The sequence below is a fragment of the Cebus imitator genome, unplaced genomic scaffold (assembly GCF_001604975.1).
Source record: "Cebus imitator isolate Cc_AM_T3 unplaced genomic scaffold, Cebus_imitator-1.0 Scaffold66, whole genome shotgun sequence".
NCBI lineage: Eukaryota > Metazoa > Chordata > Mammalia > Primates > Cebidae > Cebus > Cebus imitator.
The window spans coordinates 7,357,934-7,381,425 of record NW_016107381.1 but is presented as its reverse complement, the minus strand read 5'-3'; the positions used below and the strand labels follow the sequence as shown (position 1 = coordinate 7,381,425).

The 23,492-nt window shown below is 36.2% G+C and overlaps 1 protein-coding gene across 2 annotated transcripts in view; it reads right to left on the bottom strand.

The window, feature by feature from the left end:
* Window positions 1-23,492, bottom strand: part of CNTNAP4 (contactin associated protein family member 4) — a 288,841-nt gene that overhangs the window by 45,208 nt on the left and 220,141 nt on the right. For both annotated transcript variants that reach the window (XM_017530599.2, XM_017530600.2), the window contains one exon: window positions 21,855-21,982. In XM_017530599.2, coding sequence (XP_017386088.1) covers window positions 21,855-21,982 — 128 coding nt within the window. The remainder of the gene's footprint in view (window positions 1-21,854; window positions 21,983-23,492) is intronic.

Here is a 23,492-nt window from a genome sequence, read left to right as displayed (position 1 = left end):
GAAGGATATGAACAGACACTTTTGAAAAGAAGACATATATGAAGCCAACAAACATATGAAAAAAATGCTCATCATCACATCACTGGTCATTAGAGAAAAGCAAATCAAAATCACATTGAGATACCATCTCACACCAGTTAGAATGGCGATCATTAAAAAATCTGGAGACAACAGATGCTGAAGAGGATGTGGAGAAACAGGATCACTTTTACACTGTTGGTGGGAGTGTAAATTAGTTAGTGGAAGACAGTGTGGCAATTCCTCAAGGATCTAGAAATAGAAATACCATTTGGCCCAGCAATTCCATTACTGGATATATACCCAAGGTTCTATAAATCTTTCTATACAGACACATGCACACGCATCTTCATTGTGGCACTGTTTACAACAGCAAAGACCTGGAACCAACCCAAATGCCCATCAATGATAGACTGGACAAAGAAAATGTAGCACATATACACCATGGAATACTATGCAGCCATAAAAAATGATGAGTTTGTGTCCTTTGTAGGGACATGGATGAACCTGGAAACCATCATTCTCAGCCAACTGACACAAGAACAGAAAATCAAACACTGCATGTTCTCACTCATAGGCAGGTGTTGAACAATGAGAACACTTGGACACAAAGAGAAGGGCATTACACACTGGGGTCTGTTGCGGGGGGAGGGCTACAGGAGCGATAGTGAAAGGGAGGGTAGGGGAGGGATAATGTGGGGGGAAATGTCAGGTATAGGTGATGGGGGGATGGTAGCCACAAACCACCTTGCCGTGAATGTACCTATGCAACAATCCTGGATGATCTGCACAAGTACTCCAGAATCTAAAGTACAATTTAAAAAAAGAGAATAATTTTCTAGAAATCCTACTTTTTTTTTTACCATAATAAAGTAAATTATATAAAGGAATGAATCTATATAGTCATTTACATAAAAGAGCAAGATGTACCAAGTACTGAATTCCATATGTCATGTTAAAGTCACTTTAGGAAAATTAACCTAGTAGTATGGTAAGACTATAAGTACTTTTAAAAATAATTGTTTTGCTAAACTTTATTTATAGAACTCCTTTTTGAAAAGAACAGACTTATGGAGACAAAGTAGATTTGTCATTTCCCAGGGCTAAGGAGATGGGGCAATTGTGGGAGAGCAGTGGCTCAGAGGAGTACGGTTTCTTTTCAAGGTAATGACCATGTTCTAAAATTGGTTGTGGTCATTGTCACACAATGCTATAAATATACTAAAAGCCATTGAATAGCACACTTTGTATTACTAAATTGCATAATATATGAATTTGATGTCAATAAAGCTGTTAAAAAGAACAGTATTTAAAAAATGCACTGGTTTTCAAGGTAATACATGTTACTCTTAAAATCAAAATGTATATAACATGCTAACGCTATCTTTCTTTCTTAAAAGCAAAATAAAATATCAAAATGCCAAAGCAAGGAATCATTTGCTATTCAAATGAGTCATTCTGAATACTTAATAATCATAAAGAAATGTCAGAAATATGGATTTAATTAAAATTTTTATTTTCAAGTGTTTGTAGATTCCTACGTAGGTGTAAGAAATAATACAGAAAGATTCCAAGTGCCCTGTATCTAGTTTCCCCCTATGATAATACCTTACAAAATAATATTAGGATATCAAAACCAGGACAGTGACATTGACGCTAAGATACAGAACCTTTCTGTCACTACAGTGTACTTCATGCTTCCCTTATACAGCTAAACCCTCTCTCCTCCCTCCTCACCCCTTCTTTAACATCTTGACAACAACAAATCAGTTCTTTGTTTCCACAATTTTGTCATTTCAAGAATGCTCTACAAATAAAAGCATAAAATATGCAGTCTTGAGACTGGCTTGCTTTTAAAAAAAATTCCAATGACTCATTTTTATTTTTGACAGATTCTTGCTCTGTCAGCCAGGCTGGAGTGCAATGGTGCAATCTTGGCCACTGCAACCTCCCAGGATCAAGCAATTCTCCTGCCTCAGCCTCCTGAGTGGCTGGGATTAAAGATGCACACCACTATGCTGGGCTAATATTTGTATTTTTAGTACAGATGGGGTTTCATCATGCTGACCAGGCTGGTCTCGAACTCCTGACCTCAGGTAATCTGGCCACACTGGCCTCCCAAAGTGCTGTGATTATAGGTGTGTGCCACCACATCCAGCCCAGAATTACTCTTTGAAGACTTACCTACAATTTTCTGTATCATTAATTCATCTTTTTCTACTGCTGAGTAGTATTCCATAGTATGAATATACCACAATTTATTTAAACATCCATCTGCAGAAGGACACCTACATTTTGTCAAGCTTTCAGCTATTACCATTAACATCCAGGTGCAAATTTGTATGTGAACATAAGTTTCCAGTTCCCTGGGAAAAAAGCCCAGGAGTATAATCATTGGGTTGTGTGAGAGTTGCAGACCATTGTGGAAGACGGTGTGGTTATTCCTCAAGAATCTAGAACCAGAAATACCATTTGACCCAGCAATCCCATTACTGGGTATATACCCGAAGAATTATAAATCACTTATTATGAAGACACACACACACGTATGTTTACTGCAGCACTATTTACAATAGCAAAGACTTGGAACCCACCCAAATGTCCATCAATGATAGACTGAGTAAAAAAAATGTGGCATATTTACATCATGGAATACTATGCAGCCATGAAAAAGAATACATTCATGTCCTTTGCAGGGACAATGATGAAGCTGGAAACCATCAGTCCCAGCAAACTAACATAGGAACAGAAAAGCCAAACACCTCATGTTCTCACTTATAAGTGGGAGTTGAACAGTGAGAACATATGGACACAGAGAGGGTACTGTCAGGGGTTGGGGGGCAAGGAATGAACATAAGCATTGATTCTCAATAGTAATCAATATAAGCATTAGGACAAATACCTAATGTATGTGGGGTTTAAAGCCCAGATAACGGGTTGATAGGTACAGCAAACCACCATGGCACATGTATACCTATGTGACAAATTTGTACATTCTGCACATGTAGCCCAGAACAGAAAAAGAAACAAAGAAACAGAAAGAAAGAAAGAAAGAAAGAAAGAAAGAAAGAAAGAAAGAAAGAAAGAAAGAGAGAGAGAGAGAGAGAGAGAAAGGAAAGAAGGAAGGAAGGAAGGAAGGAAGGAAGGAAGGAGAGAGAGAAAGAAAGAAAGAGAAAGAAAGAAAGAAAGAAAAAAGGGTACTAAATTGTTTTCTAGCATGGCTTGTCATTGACATTCCCACCAGCAATGTATGAGTGATCCAATTTCTCCATATATTGGCCAGTATTTTCTGTTGGTACTGTTTTTTTTTTCAATCTTAGTCCTTCTGAAAGGTGTAAAGTAGTATCTCGTTGTGGATGTAATATGCATTTGCCTAGCGGCTGATGATGCTGAGTATTGTTTCACGTGCTTTCTTGCCATCTGTATACCTTCTTTGGTGGAGCCTTCCTCCATGTCTTTCAACCATTGTGTTAGTCTGCCCAGGCTGCCATAACAACATCCCAGAGGTCCGGTGGTTTAAAACATAGGCATTTATTTCTCACAATGGTGGAGGCTAGAAGCCCAAGATCAAGTTGCTTGCAGGATTGGCTTTTCGTGAGACCTCTCTTCCTGGCTTGTACATGATTGCCTTCATCCTGTGACCTTACATGGTCTTTCCTCTGAGTAAGCACAGAGAGTGCGATCTCTGGTGTCTCTTTCACCTCTTATAAGGACACTAGTCCTATTGAATTAGGGCACCACCCTTATGACCTCATTTACCTTAGTTATCTCCTTAAAGGCCCTATCTTCAGATACAGTCACACTGGGGTTAGGGCTTCAATATAAATTTTGGGAAAACAATTTAGTTCATAACACCCATATTTTAATTATTTTTTTTACCTGTCAACTTTCAAGGATTCTTCATATATTCTAGATATAGTCCTTTTTCAGATACATGGTTTGCAATTATGTTTTGCTACTTTGTAGTCTGCTTTTTCTTCCTTGTAATGGAACCTTTCACAGAGTAAAATTTAATTTTGATAAAGTCGTCTCATTTATCAATTTAGGCTTTTATGGACTGTGTTTTTGATATCAAGTCTAAAAAACTTTTAGATTTTCTAGGTTAGATGTCCTAGCCCTATAGGAAATCTTATATGCATATAAAATTCCAATAAACCTTTTCTGAAAAGTAAAAATGTTTTAAATGTTGAAATGCTGATCTGAAGAATATTTTAGTAGTCAATGTATCTTCAAACCACTTATGAATTATTTTGAAATAAGCTGAAAAACAAAGATTTTGACAGAAATAAAATTCTAACATTTAATTATATGTTACATTATCAGAACACAATAACCTATATATTGGTTTCATAATTCACTGGTTCCTCTTTTTAGCACATCTATTATTGTTTTCAACTATTTAGGAACCTCAATAGGAATCAATATAAGCAAAATAAAAAATGAAGAAAATGAAATCTGGCTGGAGATAATTATAGCTTAGTGGTTTGCAGAGCAATATAAAGAGAACAAAGCTGTTCACAGATGTTTCCATAAACACTCCCTAACCACTCCCACACATCCACACACGATAAGACAGATGTGCCAAACAGAAAGTGAAAATACCTCTTATGGAGGCAGAGCAGAAATTGTTCTTATAATCAAAAGATTTCACAAACTGTCACTGAAGATCATAAGTCTTACACTAGTTTTGCGCAAAACTGTTTTGATATTAATAGCAAAGAAACAGACTTGTGTATTTAATTATTCAAAGACATACACACATATAATTTAATTTTAGAAGAAATTGGAAGAACAGAATTTTGGAGCAACATCCAATTATTTTTAGTCTAGATGTAAGAGAATATATAATACAGTAAATGAGATGAGTAACACTTAACTAAGTTTGCCACTGCATTAACCCTTAGTCATTCCTATGAAGATCAGAGTGACAACAAAGAGATGTGGAGCTGGGCATCAGAGGAGAGAGCCTTCCAAGTGTCATACTCTTATTCTATTTGAAGTTAACAAATGGCAATCATTTAATATCCAAAGGAGAACCTATTATAAATTCAAGGTAAATCTGGTCTACCCAAGATTGATATCCTCCATGAACACACAAGATCATGCAATAATATTTGAGTCCAATTATGCATCTGAGGAACAAATTCACCTATTCAAACAGCATGAGACAGAGTCATTCTGACTCAGCAAAAATAACTAAGTGCCCAATCAGAATTTTGAGCCTTTTATTGGCCACAGAGTAACAAAAGTGTGATTCCTTTATTTACATGGTTAAAGTCAAAAGTCACTTGATATTCAAATTATCGTCTTTTTAAAATTACTTTAACTCTTCAATTAACTATAAGTAGAAGAGTTCTTAATATAATATCTTCCTACATTTGCACACTTAACAGCCTTTAGAGTATGGACATTACTGTTCTTAAGTAGGCACATCTATACATTGGTCTACTACAGCACATTTGCAATTTGGCATGTTGAAAATCTTCCCATGTATACAGAATACCTTCAAATATTGATTGAAGTATTTTATTAGACTAAAATAATTGAAAACAAAAACTAGCAAATTATTTATAATATGCTTATTGCCTGATTCCTGCATACAGGACTTAATTACAAATCCTTATGTTGATTGTGAATAAACATCGGGTTTTAAATAACACTATAGGTAAGTACACATGAGCTATAACATGATGCCAAATATGCACACTAAATGCTCCTCTGTAATCACACTATATTTCCCTAACACCTTCACTGTCCCATGCTCTTAGTGGATTATTTCACACTTCTTCTTCCCAAATATATGTCTCATTTCTCATTCTTTAACTTTTCTAGGAATCTCTAAGAAAAGAGCAGAAGACAGAGTGAACTTCTCTAAGTACCCGCCACCACAGCTGTTCACCTCCCTGCTACATCACCTGTGTTCTGCACTCCCTCCTGTTAGAATGAACTAACTGTCTACAATCCAAGGATTTATCTACTGGATGGATCTCTCTTACTAACACAGACATGCTATTAATTCTCTCATCTCAGAAACCCCACTCTGGTGATCCTACTTTCTCCTCCATTTACCATAATATTTTCCCATATTTTTCTCCTCCCACTATTTCTTGAATCTATCTGAGGCTTTTAACTTAACAAAACAAACCATTGCCAAGGTTGCTATAACATCCACATTGCTAAAGCCAATTATCAGTTCTCAGGTTGGTTTGTTTGTTTTTGTTTTTGTACTTTAAGTTCTGGGGTACATGGACAGATCTTGCAGGATTGTTGCATAGGTACACACATGCCATGGTGGTTTGCTGTCTTCATCCCCCTATCACCTACATTGGGCATTTCTCCCAGTTATCCCTCCCCAACCTCCCCACACCCTGCTGTCCCTCCCCTACACCCCCACCCTCTAACAGACCCCAGAGTGTGATGTTCCCCTCCCTGTACCCATGCATTCTTATTGTTCAACACTCGCCTATGAGTGAGAACATGCAGTGTTTGGTTTTCTGTTCTGTGTCAGTTTGCTGAGAATGATAGTTTCCAAATTCATCCATGTCCCTCCAAAGGACACAAACTCATTGTTTTTTATGGCTGCATAGTATTCCATGGTGTATATATGCCACATTTTCTTTTTTCAGTTTTCCCAACACCATTTATTAAACAGGGAATCCTTTCCCTATTGCTTGTTTTTGTTAGGCTTGTCAAAGATCAGATGGTTGTAGATGCGTAGTGTTACTTCCAAGGCCTCTGTTCTGTTCCATTGGTCTGTATCTCTGTTTTCATACCAGTACCATGCTGTTTTGATTACGATAGCCTTGTAGTATAGTTTGAAGTCAGGTAGCATGATGCTTTAGCTTTGTTCTTTTTGCTTAGGATTGTCTTGCTTATGCAGGCTGTCTTTTGGTTCCACATTGAAGTTTAAGGTGGCTTTTTCCAGTTCTGTGAAGAAGGTCAACGGTACCTTGATGGGGATAGTGTTGAATCTGTAAATTGCTTTGGGCAGTATGGCCATTTTCACAATATTGATTCTTCCTGACCAGAAGCATGGAATGTTTTTGCATCTATTTGTGTCCTCTCTTATTTCTTTGAGCAGTGGTTTGTAGTTCTCCTTGAAGAGGTCCTTCACATCCTTTGTTACTTGTATTCCTAGGTTATTTTATTCTCTTTGTAGCAATTGTGAATGGGAGTTCACTCATGATTTGGCTCTCTGTTTGTCTGTATTGGCGTATAGAAATGCTTGTGATTCTTGCAGATTGATTTTGTATCCTGAGACTTTGCTGAATTTGCTTAGCAGCTTAAGGAGATTTTGGGCTGAGACAATGGAATCTTCTAAATATACAATCAAGTTGTCTGCAAATAGAGACAATTTGACTTCCTGTTTTCTTAATTGAATACGCTTTATTTTTCTTCCCTGATTGCTCTGGCTAGAACTTCCAGTATTATGTTGAATAGGAATGGCGAGAGAGGGCATTCTTGTCTAGTGCCAGTTTTCAAAGGGAATGCTTCCAGTTTTTGTCCATTCAGTATGATATTGGCTGTGGGTTTGTTGTAAATAGCTTTTATGATTTTGAGATACATTCCATTGACACCTAGTTTACTGAGAGTTTTTAGCATAAAAGTCCATGTCCAGACGGGTTCACAGCCTAATTCTACCAGACATACAAAGAGGAGCTGCTACAAATCCTTCTGAAACTATTCTAAACAATACAAAAAGAGGGAATCCTCCCTAACTCATTTTATGAGACCAACATGTATCCTGACTCCAAAATCTGGCAGAGACACAACAAAAAAGAAAACTTCAGGCCAATATCCATGATGAACATCGATACAAAAATCTTCGATAAAATACCGGCAAACCAAAACAACAGCACACCAAAAAGCTTATCCGTCATGACCACGTAGGCTTCATCCCAGGGATGCAAGCCTGGTTTGATATATGCAAATCTATAAACATAATCCATCACATAAACAGAACCAAGACTAAAACCACATGATCATCTCAATAGATGCAGAAAAGGCCTTCGACAAATATCAGTTATCAGTTGTACTAAGCAAACAACATTTAACGAAGTTGATTGTTCTTTCCCCCTTGAAACACTTTCTTCACTTGGAGTCCAGGATACCCACACTCTTCTTTTCTCATAGGTGATATATTCTCAGTCTTCTTTCTTCCTCTTCACCTCATCAATTTATCCGTACTTAATTGTCCGAAAGCCCTGTTGTTACTTCTCCATCCACAATAATTCCTGAAGGTCTTGTGGCTTTAAATATGTTAAAAACTGACAACTCCACTCTCTTCCTGAATGTTTAATGACATCTCAACCTTAATGCGTCCTTAAACTGAGATCTCTATATTTCTCTACAACTCCTTGATCCCAGCAGCAATCGTCCCCATTTCAATGAATGCCAATTCTATCCCTCTAATTGATTAGATCAAACACCTTGATGTTACTTTTGACTCCTCCTTTTGCAAACTACATCAATTCATCAGGAAATTTGACTGGTTCTCATTTTAAACTCTACCCATACCACAACTTTCACCATTGCACCCATGGTTCAACCTACCATAATTTCTCAGCTGGGTTGATGATGCAGTCCCCTCAATGGTTTCCTTGCTTTGAGCTTTCCTGTTCAATCTCACTAAAACCTAAGCTAGATCATACCACTCCACTTCTCTTAATTCCCTAACATTCTCTAATTTCATTCAGACCAAAAATGAACTTTCAAAATCCTTCATGATCTGACTAGCAAGTTTCTCTCTGACTTCTACCACTCTCTTTCTTGCCCACTCTGCTCCCAACACTAGGACCATTTGGCTGCTCCATGAGGATACCAGCTACACTCCCATTTCCGTGTGGCTTCTCTGGCCATTCCTGTTTATGGTACTCTTCCAAAGGTAGACACATGCCTTGCATTCCTATTTCCTTCAAATCTTTATTCAAATGGTATCTTTTTCGTGAGCTTTAAATGACCATCCTATTTAAAATTATGCTACTCTTGCCTCAACTTTATTTTCTTCATAGCTCTTATCAGCTTCTACTGTACATATATTTCACTTGATTAGTGGGAAAGAGGAAAAACAGAGACAAGAAAAGATGAAGAGGAAGGCATTAAAAAGTGAAATGAAAGAAGAGAAACTCTATAAAATATAAAAATTAAAATAAAAATGTTATAATGGTGGAGAATTATCAGGCATAGTGGAGCTAACAAAGTTATTTTATTATCTGTTGAAATGGAATTGATCCTCACTTTTTTAATGGTTTATATGTAGTCTGCCAAATGGAAGAAAACTCTGTCAAATGAAAGAGAAATTAACCAAATCACTAGTCAATATCTTTTTCCAGTTGAAGAGTCTCACTTCTGCAAAGTTATTTACTGCCTACATGCACCTTTGATTATTTAATGCATTCTGGGCAACTGTGATTTCTCAGACAGCTGTACTAGTCGATGCAGACAAAATGAAGAAACTAACTTCAGTGACTCAAGAATTTTTTGGAACAAGAAACTTACAGCAATCTTTTCTATCTATGAATGTTTCAGGGTGCTTTGATTAAACCTAAAATTTCAATGTAATGAATTGCATGAAAAGAAATACATTTGATAAAATGGGTTGAAAAATTCAAATGTCAAAGAGTTAAAAATACTGCCTTGCTCAGATGAACAGACTAAGAGCAGAAATTCAGACCACATTTGCAACAATTTTAACAACTTACAAAATGTGTACACACCTTTTACCACATCACATCTATTTCCAGAAAAAGTAATACCAAATGAACAACATTCAGATATATTCTTGTTAAATTAATGACCTTTAAAGATAATTGTTCCTTCAAGTATTCAGGCAGAAAAAGCAAGTCACATACAAAGTGAAAAAATCAGTTTAGCCTCAGATTCCTTCACAGTATTCAATGCCATAAAATAAAGGAACCCTGTCCATAGATTTCTGAGGTAAAGAAAATGTATCCAGTCTAGTTTATTTTTTACGTGTCAAAGCAATTGGCAGACACTTTCAGACTGGGAAGACTTCTGAAAATAAAGCACATAAGAGCCCTTTTGAGAAAAGTTTTTTGAAAATAAAACCTATATTCATAATGAAATATAGTCAACCAAAAAGACATTTAGTAAAGCTGTGGAAGACAAGATGACTGCATCCCTAAGCACAGACAAGTATGGGATAATTTGCATATAGCAAATGACTGGAGGTTACAAAGTATGATGCAAAAAAACTATGCCAGTTCCTAAAGAGGTTAAATGAAGGGTTACCATGTAACCAAGAAATTCCACTCCTAAGTATGTACTAAAGAGAAATAAAGTCTATGTCCACAAAAAATCTTATACATGGATGTCCACAGGAGCCTTATCATAATATCCAAAAATTTGATCCATCCCCAATGTCCATGAACTGATGAGTAATTAAACAAAATGTGTTATATCCATGGAATGGAATATTATTTGGTCATAAAAAAGAATGAAGTATTCGAACCTTGACAATATGATGCTACGTAAAAGAAGCCAGTCACAAGAGACCACATATTATGTATTTTTATTTATGTGAAACATTCAGAATACACAAATCTATGGAGAAAAAAAGTAGGTTAGTGGTTGCTTAGGGCTGGGATGGGGAGGGGGTTAAATGGACAGTGTCTGATAAGTGGGAGTAGGTTTACTTTGGGGTGATAAAATGTTCTCAAAATGATTGTGGTGATGGTTGCTCAACTCTGTGTAGTACACTAAAATGATTAAATATACTAAAATATGATTAAATTGTACACTTTTAAAAGGGTGAGTTATAGGCTGTGAATTATATCTCAATTAAGCTGTTCCCAATAGGCAATATAAAGCATCAGAGTTTGATTCCGAATCTTATGGCAACAAGTATTCTCAAGCACACACAACGTAAAAAATGCAACCCTCAATAATCTTTCTAGGGACAAAAACATGGGAAAATACCAACTACCTGACAAAAAGAAATAAGTCAAAATAAAAAAACATTCGAGAATAGAACTAGTGGTTAGCATTTAAAAGTAACAATATACAAATAATAGCATAACTAGCAAAAATTGTAAAGGGGGAGAGAAAAAAGGGGAAAGCACAAATGAGTGCTAGTTTTTCCATTTCTCAGAGTAGGTAAATGCTGTTTATAATTCAAAAATACATTTAATATAAAACACAGCGACTATATAATCTTTTAAAAGGCTCATAATCTTTTTTTTCAAGTTTAGCAGGATCGCTTAAGTTGAATACCCATTTTTTAGATATACAGATTTCATGAGCCATCTGGGCTTAAATTTGTTGTCTTCTTTTTCAATTTCAATGAATAAAATTTTATAAATTCATTTCTCAATCTCTTTTTAAAATTAATTTCTCTAGAGTGATGGTTGTTACATTTGGAGGAAGGGTGCTACTGGCATCTATTGGATAGGAACCAGAGATAATGCTTAGCTGCAGCAATGCACAGGAAGGTCCTCAACCATAACAAGGAATTATCCAACCCAAATGTCAAGAGTGGCGAGACTGGGAAACCCTGCACTACAGACATCTACTAACAGTTGGAATGATATTCAATTGATATTAATCATCATTGCTCCTTTATGTGATTCTTGGTGACGTTTTTACTTCTTTGGCATTTCTATATAGCTTTCAAAATGCATGATTTTGTGTCAAGCAAGTCATTAATATTTAAGACAATTAATTAAAGGTATGTATATGTATAAAATTTCCCCAAAAGGATACCATGGTCCTGATGATTACAAGGACTCCCAGTTCCAAAGTGAAAACCTTTTGAAAGTTCTAAAAACAATTTTTGTTCCCTCACATTTATGAAGTTTCGTACCTATAAATTACTGATTGGCAATAAATGTTTTCCCAAGTGAACAAAAAAAGCAAAATAGACCATAAAATAATCTCTATTTTTCAAGATGTAGAAATCATTTCAGTTTAATAAAGGCACTGTATTATTAAGAGTGAAAAGCAAAAAATATTAACTAAAATCATATTATCATTTGAAAGTATTCCCACTGTTACAACTTCAGGCATATTGATAAGAAATGGCTTAGATGGAACTAGACATTCTTCTACTATGTGTTTTTTTATATCAGAATCAATAATTCAATATAGTCAAAACTCCTTTCAGTAAAAGTATTTACTTATTTAGTTGTTTATACAATCAAAAACATATTCATGTCTGTTACTAATAATTCACAAACTGTAGGTTTTTTTTTACATGCATATACTAAATCTTTCTTATTATTTCATAAACTATTATTCATTGATTATCTTTCATGTAATAGGTAATATATTAGCTATCAGGAACACAAGAATAAATGGGCAATGTACCCTGCTCTTGAGGGGCTCAAAAATAATTAGAAACCAGTATGAGAAAGATATCTTTGTAATGCGCTAAACATTTTTGAAAATGAAAAATGACTATGTCATCTAGAAATCATGATGGAAGAGTTTTAATCTGAGCATGAAAGGGTTCCGTAAAAGAATTAGGGAGATTTTGCAGATAAGGGAGAGTGAATTACAAGGACTTAGAGGCAGATGCCATTGTGGTCCAGGAATTCCCTTTGTGTTGCAAGATCCACCGAAGTAGCAGAAGGTCTCTGTAGATGTCTTTTTGCTGTGTTTCAAGAAAGTACATTTAACCCTGTGCATAAATGCTGGGCTTCTACTCTAATATTCTGTTTCTGGTTCTGAACATACTGCAACTACAGTTTGAACACTTGGGCAGGTCCTATGTCAGCACCATTGGTGTGCTTCATACTCAAACCAACTGCTGACCTAGAGCTGTGAGTCTCAAACTAACTATACAGAAGAATGCGCTTTTTGACTCTCTCTTCTTAATCCATCATGAACAGATGATTTTATGAAAACAGGATTAAAGTAAATTGCTAGAAAAAATGGACAAGTGGGATCACACCAAGTTAAAAAGCTTCTGCACAGCAAAGAAAATAGACAACCTACAGAATGGGAGAAAATATTTGCAAACTACCCATCTGATAATGAGTTAATAACTAGAATATATAAGGAGCTCAAACAAGGAAAAAAAGCTAATAATCCAATTTAAAAATTGGCAAAAGACTTGCATAGATAGTCCTAAAAATAAGACATACAAATGGCAAACAGGCATATGAAAAAGTGCTCAACATCATTGATTGTCAGAGAACTACAAAGCAAATGCAATGAAAGATCAACTCAACCCAGTTAAAATGTCTTATAGCCAAAAGACAGGCAATAACAATTGCTGGCGAGGAAGCGGAGAAAAGGGAACTGTCTCCTACACAGTTGGTGGGAATGTAAATTAGTACAACCACTATGGAGAACAACTTGAATTTTCCTCAAAAAGCTAAAAATAGGGCTAATATACAATCCAGCAGTCCCACTGCTGGGTATTCACCCACAAGAAAGGAAATAAGTATATTGAAGAGGTATGAGCACATGTTTGTTGCAGCACTGTTGGTAACAGCCAAGATATGGAAGCAACTGAAGTGCTCATCAGCAGATGAATGGATAAAGAAAATGTAGTACTTACAGACAATGGAGTACTACTCAGCCATTTAGAAAATGAGATTCTGTCATTTGCAACAATATGAATGGAACTGGAGGTCATTATGTTAAGTGAAATAAGCAAGGCACAGAAAGACAAACATCCCATGTTCTAATATATCTGTGGCATTTACAAATCAAAACTATTTAAATCCTGGAGACAGATAATAGAAGGATGGTTACCAGAGGCTGGGAAGGAGAGTGGGGAGCCAGGAGGATGTGGGAATGGTTAATCAGAGCGAAAAATAGTGAAAAAGAATAAGATCCTGTATTTGATAGCAAAATATGGTGCCTATAGTCAATAACAATGTAATTGTACATTTTAAGATAACAAAAATAGTATAATTAGATTATTTATAACACAAAGGATAAATGTTTAAGGGAGCGAATACCCAATTTTCCGTGATGTGATTATGAAAAGGAAGAAAGAAGGGAAGAAGGGAAGGGAAGAGAAGAAGGGAAAGAATAAGAGAAGGGAAGAAGGGAGGAAGGGAAGAAGAGGAGAAGGAAAGGAGGGAGGGAGGGGGGAAGAAGAGAGAAAGAAAGATTTTCAAAGAAAGAAAGATTCTCCCACCCATACCGCCTGAATCACAGTCTCTGGGATAAGGTGCAGAAATCTGTGTTAGAACAAGCTCTCCAAGTAATTTTTATGCATGCTGAAGTGGAGGAATTGTTAGTCTAAAAGACTTTGGATGGTTCCTCAAAAACAAATATATTCCCACTGCTCCTGGCAGCCTAAATACATAGAAAATATATAGTGACTCCTTCTGCTAATGACCTTTCTGCTGTGTTCCCCGATTGTTTCCTTTGACTCTTTTTTCTAAAGTTTCTAAAGTCAATATAAGTTGGTTCAGAAATGTCCTGGAGAACTGGACAACATCCATGTTACTGAAGCCATTTCTGTTTCATGAATTTACTTCCAGCAGTTGTTTGTTTCTTTGTTTTGATGACCCAATTTTGCGTGGTAGGAGACAAGGTCTCACTGTGCTGCTCAGGATGGAGTGCAGTGGTGCAATCAAAGCTTGCTGCAGCCTGGAGCTCCTGGTCTCAAGCAATACTCCCACCCTGACCTCTGATAGCTCTGGGATTATAGTTTTGAGCCACTGCACTCAGCCTCCAATTCTTAAAATTAAGCAACTACAGCTATTCAAACTGTTATTGACTTTTTTGTTTTGTTTTTCATTCAGATGTGTTGAGTAAGAAATCATTTATTATTTATTAAAATATATTCATAATTCATGATAATTTACCAAGAGTACAAGTCAGGCTTTTTTCTGTGTAGCTCTGGAAGCTGACAACTACATGACACCATAAAAACCACAACCACATTCAAGATATAGAACATTTCCTTCACCTGACAAAAATTTTCCTGTACACCTGTGTAAAATTCCTTTCACCTCCAAGTCCTTGCAGGAGAGACTCTTTTTCTGTTTCTATGGTTTTGACTTTTCAGAATATCTTAGAAATTGAATCATTCATTCAAAGCATGTAGGCTTTTTAGTCTGGCTTCTTTTTTGTTTTGTTTTGTTTTGGTTTGGTTTGGTTTTTGGTTTTTGAGATGGAGTCTCACTCTGTCTCCCAGGCTGGAGTGCAGTGGCGCGATCTCAGCTCACGGCTACCTCTGCCTCCCAGGTCAAGTGATTCTCCTGCCTCAGCCTCTCGAGTAGCTGGGATTACAGATGCTCATTACCACGCCAGCTAATTTTTATATTTTTAATAGAGATGAAGTTTCACCATCTTGGCCAGGCTCGTCTTAAACTCCCAACCTCGTGATCCACCCACCTCGGTCTCCCGAAGTGCTGAGATTACAGGCGTGAGCCATCACACACAGCTAGTCTGGCTTCTTTCACTTAAAGTAATACAGTTGAGATTCGTTTATGTTGTTGCATGTTATCAACAGTCCATTTTTTAATTGTTTAGTAGTATTTCACTGTGTATTGTGGGTACACCACAATAAAATGGAATGTGAATCCTTTCACTAGTTGATGAACATTAGAGTGGTTTCCATTTTTAGGGGACTTTGGTATAAAGCCAATAATAACAACAAAAAACTGACTACATGCACATAGATTTTTCTTTTTTATTGGATAAAATCTTAAGAAGGGGATTTCTCGATCATATAGTATATGTGGGTTTAACATGATAAAAAACCAAATTATTTTCCATAGCAGTGTGTACAATTTTGCATGTGCAGCAGCACTGTACCAGCGTTCTAGTTGCTCTGAATCCTCAATAATACATGTTATATTTTGGGATTTTATTATTAGTAGTACTATTATTTTTTAAGTGTTACCAGTTACATATTGGTATCATATTGTAGTACTAGTTTGCATTCCCCTAATAACTAATGATGCTAAGGGTCTTTAACATGCTTATTTAAATCCATATATTTTTTTCTGTGAATTGTATGTGCAGATCTTTTGCCCATATGTAAATTGATGTTTTAAATATTACCGTACCATGAAAGGGTTATTTTTATGCTCTGGGTATTAGCCTCTATAAAACATGTATTTTGCAAATATTTTCTCCCAGTCTGGAGCTTTTCATTTACCTGACAGTCTTATTTTAAAAGCAGAACCCTTTAATTTTAGTGAAATGTAATTTATTATTTTATTTTATGAATTGTACTTTTAGTGTTGTATCTAAGAAATCTATGCCCAACCCAAGGTCACTAAGATTTTCCCTTGTATTTTCTTAGAGCAGTGTTACAGTTTGTGGTTTTAGATTTAAGATTTTTTTGTTTTTTGTTTTTATAATTTACAAGTTCATTTTTTTAAATTGTAATTAAGGTTCTGGGGTGCATGTGCAGATGATGCAGGATTGTTACATAGGTACATACATGGCAAGGTGATTTGCTGCCTTCATCCCCCCATCACCTATATCTGGTATTTCTCCCCTCATTATCCCTCCCCACCCGCCCCACCCCTGCTATCCCTTACCTAGCCCCCCCCACTGACCACAGTGTGTGATGCTCCCTTCCCTGTGTCCACATGTTCTCATTGTTCAACACCCACCTAAGAGTGATAACATACAGTGTTGGGTTTTCTGTTTTTGTGTCAGTCTACTGAGAATGATGGTTTCCAGATTCATCCATGTCCCTTTGAAGGACATGAACTGATCGTTTTTTTATGGCTGCATAGTATTCCATGGTGTGTATGTGCCACATTTTGTTTATTCAGTCTATCAATGACGGACATTTGGGTTGGTTCCAGGTCTTTGCTATTGTAAATAGTGCCACAATGAACATACATGTGCATGTGTCTTTATAATAGAACAATTTATAATTCTTCAGGTATATATCCAGTAATGGAATTGCTGGGTCAAATGGTATTTCTATTTCTAGGTCCTTGAGGAACTGCCACACTGTCTTCCACGATAGTTGAACTAATTTACACTCCCACCAACAGTGTAAAAGTGTTCCTATTTCTCCACATACTCTCCAGCATCTGTTGTCTCCAGGTTCTTTAATGATCATCATTCTAACTGGTGTGAGATGGTATGTCAATGCGATTTTGATTTGCATTTCTCTAATGACCAGCAATGATGAGCATTTTTTCATATGTTTGTTGGCTTTATCAATATATTCTTTTGTAAAGTGTCTGTTCATATGCTTCGCCCACTTTTGAATGTGTTTGTTTTTTTCTTGTAAATCTGCTTCAGTTCTTTGTAGATTCTGGATATTAGCCCTTTGTCATATGGGTAGATTGAAAAAAATTTTTCCCATTCTGTTAGTTGCCAGTTCACTCTAATGATTGTTTCCTTTGCTGTACAGAAGGTCTGGAGTTTAATTATATCCCATTTGTCTATTTTGGCTTTCGTTGCCACTGCTTTTGGTGTTTGAGCCATGAAGTCCTTGCCTATGCCTATGTACTCAATGGTTTTGCCTAGGTTTGCTTCTATGGTTTTTATGGTGTTAGGTCTTATATTTAGATCTTTAATACATGTGGAGTTAATTTTAGTGTCAGGTGTCAGGAAGGGGTCCAGTTTCTGCTTTCTGCACATGGCTAGCCAGTCAACCCAACACCATTTATTAAGCAGGGGATCCTTTCTCCATTCCTTGTTTTTGTCAGGTTTGTCAAAGATCAGATGGCTGCAGATGTGTGGTGTTGCTTCTGAGGCCTCTGCTCTGTTCCATTGGTCTATGTCTTTGTTTTGGTACTAGTACCATGCTGTTTTGATTACTGTGGCCTTATAGTATAGTTTGAAGTCAGGCAGTGTCATGCCTCCAGCTTTATTCTTTTTGCTTAGGATTGTTTTGGCTATGCAGGCTCACTTTTGGGTTCATATGAAGTTTGAAATGGTTTTTTCCAGTTCTGTGAAGGTTTAAGTTTAAGATTAATTTTGAGTTAATTTTGTATCTGCTTTGAAGTATGAGTTGACACTCTTTTTTTATTTCTTCTTTTTTTCTTTTTCAAATGGATTAGAACTGTTCCATCCTGTTTCTTGAAAAATTCTATCTTTTCATCGTTGAGTTCCTTTGGCAGCTTTGTCAACAGTCAAGCAACCATCTGTATATGGGTCTATTTCTGGGATCTCTATTCGATTCCATTCATGTATTTGTCTATTGTAATGCCAATATCATACTTCCTTGAATATCTGTTAGTTTTACTGTAAGTCTTATAATCTGGTAGTGTGTCTCAAATTTTGTTTATATTTTTTGAAACATTGTTGCCATTCTTTATTATTTGCATTTCCATATACATTTGAAAATAAACTTTCCAATGTCTACACCCCTCAAAAAAGATTGCTGGATTTTAATTGGGATTGTTTTCAGTCTATATATAAATTTGGGAAAAATTGACACCTTATCAAATCTTTTAATTTGTAAATGTTTAAATATAATTTTCTTAATTTTTTCTTAATAATCTGTTATATTTACACCAAAATATTTAAGTTGTTGGTGCCAATATAAAAACAGTACTTTTAGAATCTCATTTATAATTTTTGATTGTTAGCATATAGAAATATAATTTAATTTTTTTTTTTTTTTGAGACGGAGTTTCACTCTTGTTACCCAGGCTGGAGTGCAATGGCGCGATCTCGGCTCACTGCAACCTCCGCCTCCTTGGCTCAGGCAATTCTCCTGCCTCAACCTCCTGAGTAGCTGGGATTATAGACACACACCACCATGCCCAGCTAATGTTTTGTATTTTTAGTAGAGACGGGGTTTCACCATGTTGACCAGGATGGTCTTGATCTCTTGACCTCGTGATCCACCCGCCTTGGCCTCCCAAAGTGCTGGGATTACAGGCTTGAGCCACCGCACCCGGCTATATAATTTAATTTTGTATATTGACCTCAAATCCCGTCACTTTGCTAAACCCACTTTTAAAAACCATAAATTATTTGAGATTTTCTACCTAGAAAGTCATGTCACCTGTAAATAGACATTTTATTTGATCCATTCTGATCTAAGGTTGGTGCAAAAGTAATTGTGGTTTCACCACTTCTTTTAACGGCAACCTGATTTGCCATTAAAATCGGGTTGATTACTTTTGCAGCAACCTAATAAATGCTTTGAATTCCTTTCCTTGACTGATTAAATGTGCCAGGACCATCAGTAATAGATTGAACTGGAGTAGTGAAAGCAGACATTCTTGCCTTTATCCTAAACTTAAAGGGAAAGCATTTATATCTTTGGTTATTCAAAGTATGACATCAGCTATCAGATTTTCACAGATGTCCTTTATACCATTGAGGAAGTTCTCTTATTTCCTAGTTTGTTAGTTGATTTCTGATATCAACAATAATGGCAGCAGTAAAATGAAATTGCAGGCTCACCCATATTAAAAACAAAATGAAAAGAAAGCTTTGAAAAAGACATTAATAAATTAGGGGTAACCTCATAACTGGTACTAGTAGGTCTAATATTAATGTTTTATTTGTCTGCTTTCTCACAACTTCAACTTCTTTCCTAGAAAAACATGGCTAGATCTTAATTTTTAAGTATCACTAGGTTATCTGATAAACTGAAAATATTACTTTTTGCATTCTCACTTTTTTACTTTCCTGTTAAAAAAAAATGTGCTAATTTTCTGTCTCAATGAATGACACTAATGGCTTTATTCAAATCACAAAGCTGGAGATCATAAATAAGAAAGCTGGAGATCATCCCCAAGGCTTTAACTCTCAACCTTACATCTAAATCATATTGAATTTACCTCGTAGTTGATCCCTCTTTTAAAGCTCCATGCCAATTACTGTCTAGTTCAAGCAGTCATCCTTCCCTTGTCTTACACCAAAGGTCGCTTCACTGATCTTTAGGTTTATAACTGATTGTCAGGTTTTCAACTGAATCATGAGAATTAGGCTATTTCTCACTCTTAAATTACTCAATGTGCAGTCCTGATGCCTTCAAAGTAATGTCCATGAAGCTTTTCTCTGCTTACAAGGCCTACTGTGCATGATTCTATATCTATTAGTCCCATATCTGCCCAGTGAGCCACATTTGGAAAAAAAAAAAAAGTACCTTAGGCATTGTAACTTAAGTGGTACAGATTTCCCATACAGAAAAAAGGAGTATTCACTGAAGCCATTGCTCATCTAACTGAGAAAATAAAGAACACTTCATGCAGAAAATAACCTCATGTGAAGATGAACCTCCACCCTAAAAACAGATATAGGGAGCAAGAAGGACAATCACTTGATTACTGTTTAATTAATAAGTCAGAGATTAATTAGCAGGTCTCTAAATACTTGACGTTATTTGTAAATTCTTAGTGCTGATGTAGCAACTCTCTTCTGTATTCCCATGGTCATAGTAGTTCAATGCTCTAGTTTCTCAACCTTAGTACTATTGACATTTGGGGCCAGATAATTCTTTGTTGTGGAGGCCTGTCTCATGTATTGCAGGATGTTTAGCAGCATCCCTGACTTCTCCCACTACATGCCAGTAGCACTCCACTTCCCCACAATGCGACAACCAAAAATGTCTCCAAACATGGCCAAATGTCCAATGTAGGGCAAGACTGCCTTGGATGGAGAATCAAGGCTCTAAGTGAAATGATGTTGTGCGCTTAAAATGATAACAGGAAGTCTGGAAGAAACAAAGTCTAAGGCATAGAGTTGGTAGGGATTTCACTTTAAACATACTAATTCAGAGGGATTTTGGCTAATGGAATAAAGAAGGCAGAGGAAGCCAGCCTGGGTCCCTGCAGGGTTAAGGTCAGAGCAACCAGTGAAAGGTACATGTGATGTATAGAACAACTCCTCTGCAGCCATGAAAAATCGTTACACTCTCCTGGATGCATCTGAAGTTTACAACCTCATCTCTTTGCACATAATTTTTCTTTCCATGAAATATCCCATGCCATCTTCATAGGGATTGTGTAAGGCTCACTGGTAGAACAGAAAGTGAGGATGATACATATCAGAGATGGTGAGTATAATGGTGAACAGTATTTACAATGTATATATAATTTTTATAGGCCAGTATCATCTTTGCTTTTTAACTAAGCAACTTCTGCTCTGTATCTCCATAAATCCACTGAATTGTCAGATTCTCTCTTCTTCGGTTGTGCCCCTAGAATAAAATTTTATTTTAAGGTACTGTGTTAATGTAAACAAATATTTCATCTATTTCCATCTTAAGTTCTGGAAATACTAAAAGCATACATATAATGCACCAGTCTGTAACCTAACTCTTTTCAGAGAGGGTAACAATCTATAAATGAATACATATGCTCATTTCATTCCCTGATGAAAGAAAACATATATATGTGGAACATAAATGTATATAGAACATAAATATAGTGGAACTATATTTGAACTTTAAAATTCTGGTTTAAAGTGTTAATGCATTGCATACAGCACGTTCCACTGGTTTAAAGTAAATGAACGCAGACACACACAAACACAAACCGAAATAAAAATGAAATGTACATTTGAAATATATTTGGTTAAACTGATGTGATTCCATTGACGTTCTAATTTCATCCCAGGCCTAACAGTAGGAAATTCACATGAATTATTAATAACTGTGTATAGCATTGAGGCTTTCCTATGTGGATAATAGCAATTAGAAATTTAGGAATGCTGGAATGTACTCATGAACTAATCAAATCGAGATGCCCAGTGTTTCTTTCTCTTAGAATCTTAACAAGGTTTGCCATCATAGCTTTGCACTTCATAGGAATACTTACTTGTTGACTGACTGAAAGAATATTTCAGTCCTTACTTATGAATGTTCACAACAGAACTCTGATTAATTATTATGTGACAGAAATACGATGCTTAAGTGATGGTACTTTAAGTCATGGTACTTTTCTTAAATATGCTTACAACACATCGTAACCACTTACTGTCTCCTCTGCAGAGTAGAGGCCCCAGTTTATAAGCTGCTTCTGAATGCGGTCGGCCTGTGTCTGTGATCACAATCTTAGTTACTGGAAGATGTTCTTTATAAGAAAGCAATCCAGTGTCATTGGTCCTAAAAGACAATAGCAACCACAAAATTCTTAAGAAATTTTAATAGTCCTTATCGCATTGCAAAACCAAGATGTTCTGAACTAAATCTGCACCCACAAAAGAGTAAGGATCCCATCACTCATCTGAGCACATAAAAACAGAATGACATATAATTTTTCAAATTTGTTGTTTATTGTTATTATTATTTTGAGACAGGGTCTTACTCGGTCTCCCAGGCTAGAGTGCAATGGCACAGTTTTGGCTCACTGCAACCTCCTCCTCCTGGGTTCAATCTATTCTTGTGCCTCTCTGCCTCCCAAGTAGCTGAGATTACAGATGTGCACCACCACACCCAGCTAACTTTTGTATTTTTTGGAAGAGTCAGGGTTTTGCCATGTTGGCCTGGCTGGTCTTGAACTCCTGGCCTCAAGTGATCCACCCGCCTCAGGCTCCTAAACTGCTGGGATTATAGGTACGAGCCACTGTGCCTGGTCAAAACAATACCATTTTAATGTCTCTTGTAGAAAGTATGTAATAGAGAATATAAAATATAGGAAACCATTAAAAGTAGAACACAGTGGGAGATTTTTTAATTCAATAGACAATTTTCTACCTTTTGACTTAAATTGGTTAATACATTAGCATTTAGTGTAAGGCCGGGTGCTGTGGCTCACGCCTATAATCCCAGCACTTTGGGAGGCCGAGGCGGGTGGATCACGAGGTCAAGAGATCGAGACCATCCAGGTCAACAAGGTGAAACCCCATCTCTACTAAAAATGCAAAAATTAGCTGGGCATGGTGGCACGCGCCCGTAGTCCCAGCTACTTGGGAGGCTGAAGCAGGAGAATTGCTTGAACCCAAGAGGCGAAGGTTGCAGTGAGCCGAGATCACGCCATTGCACTCCAGCCTGGGTAACAAGAGCGAAACTCCGTCTTAAGAAAAACAAAAAACAAAAAACAAACATTTAGTGTAATGATTGATACTGCTTTTGAGGTCTATCATTTTGCTATTTCTTTTGTTTCTCCCACATGACTTCTTGTACTTCTGTTTTCCTTTGCTGCCTCCTCTTGGTGTATTCTATACTTTTCGTATTTCATTTTATTTTCTCTGTTCACTTTTTAGCTATGTTTGTTTACTGTACTTTAATGTTTGCTTTACAGATTACAAAATAAATTCTTAGTTTATCACAGCCTATTTAGACATTATGTTTTTTAACAACCAAAATATCCAAAGCTTGCTAAGGGATAATTCATTTAACACTGCTCCATCCCCCACACACATACTTATTCTTTGTTTGGTTGTTGTAATATATTTTAAATGCATGTGTTATAAACTTTATAATAAAATTAAACAATAAATTTAATTTTTAATTAAGAAAATAATTTAAGCACTGGTTTTTATATTTACCAACATATTTGCAATTTCCAGTGCTTTTTGTTTCTTCCTGAAGATCTCAGTTTTCATCCATGTTATTTCTCTTTAGCCTGAAGAATCTCTATTACAATTTATTTCAGATACTCTTTCTATTCTAA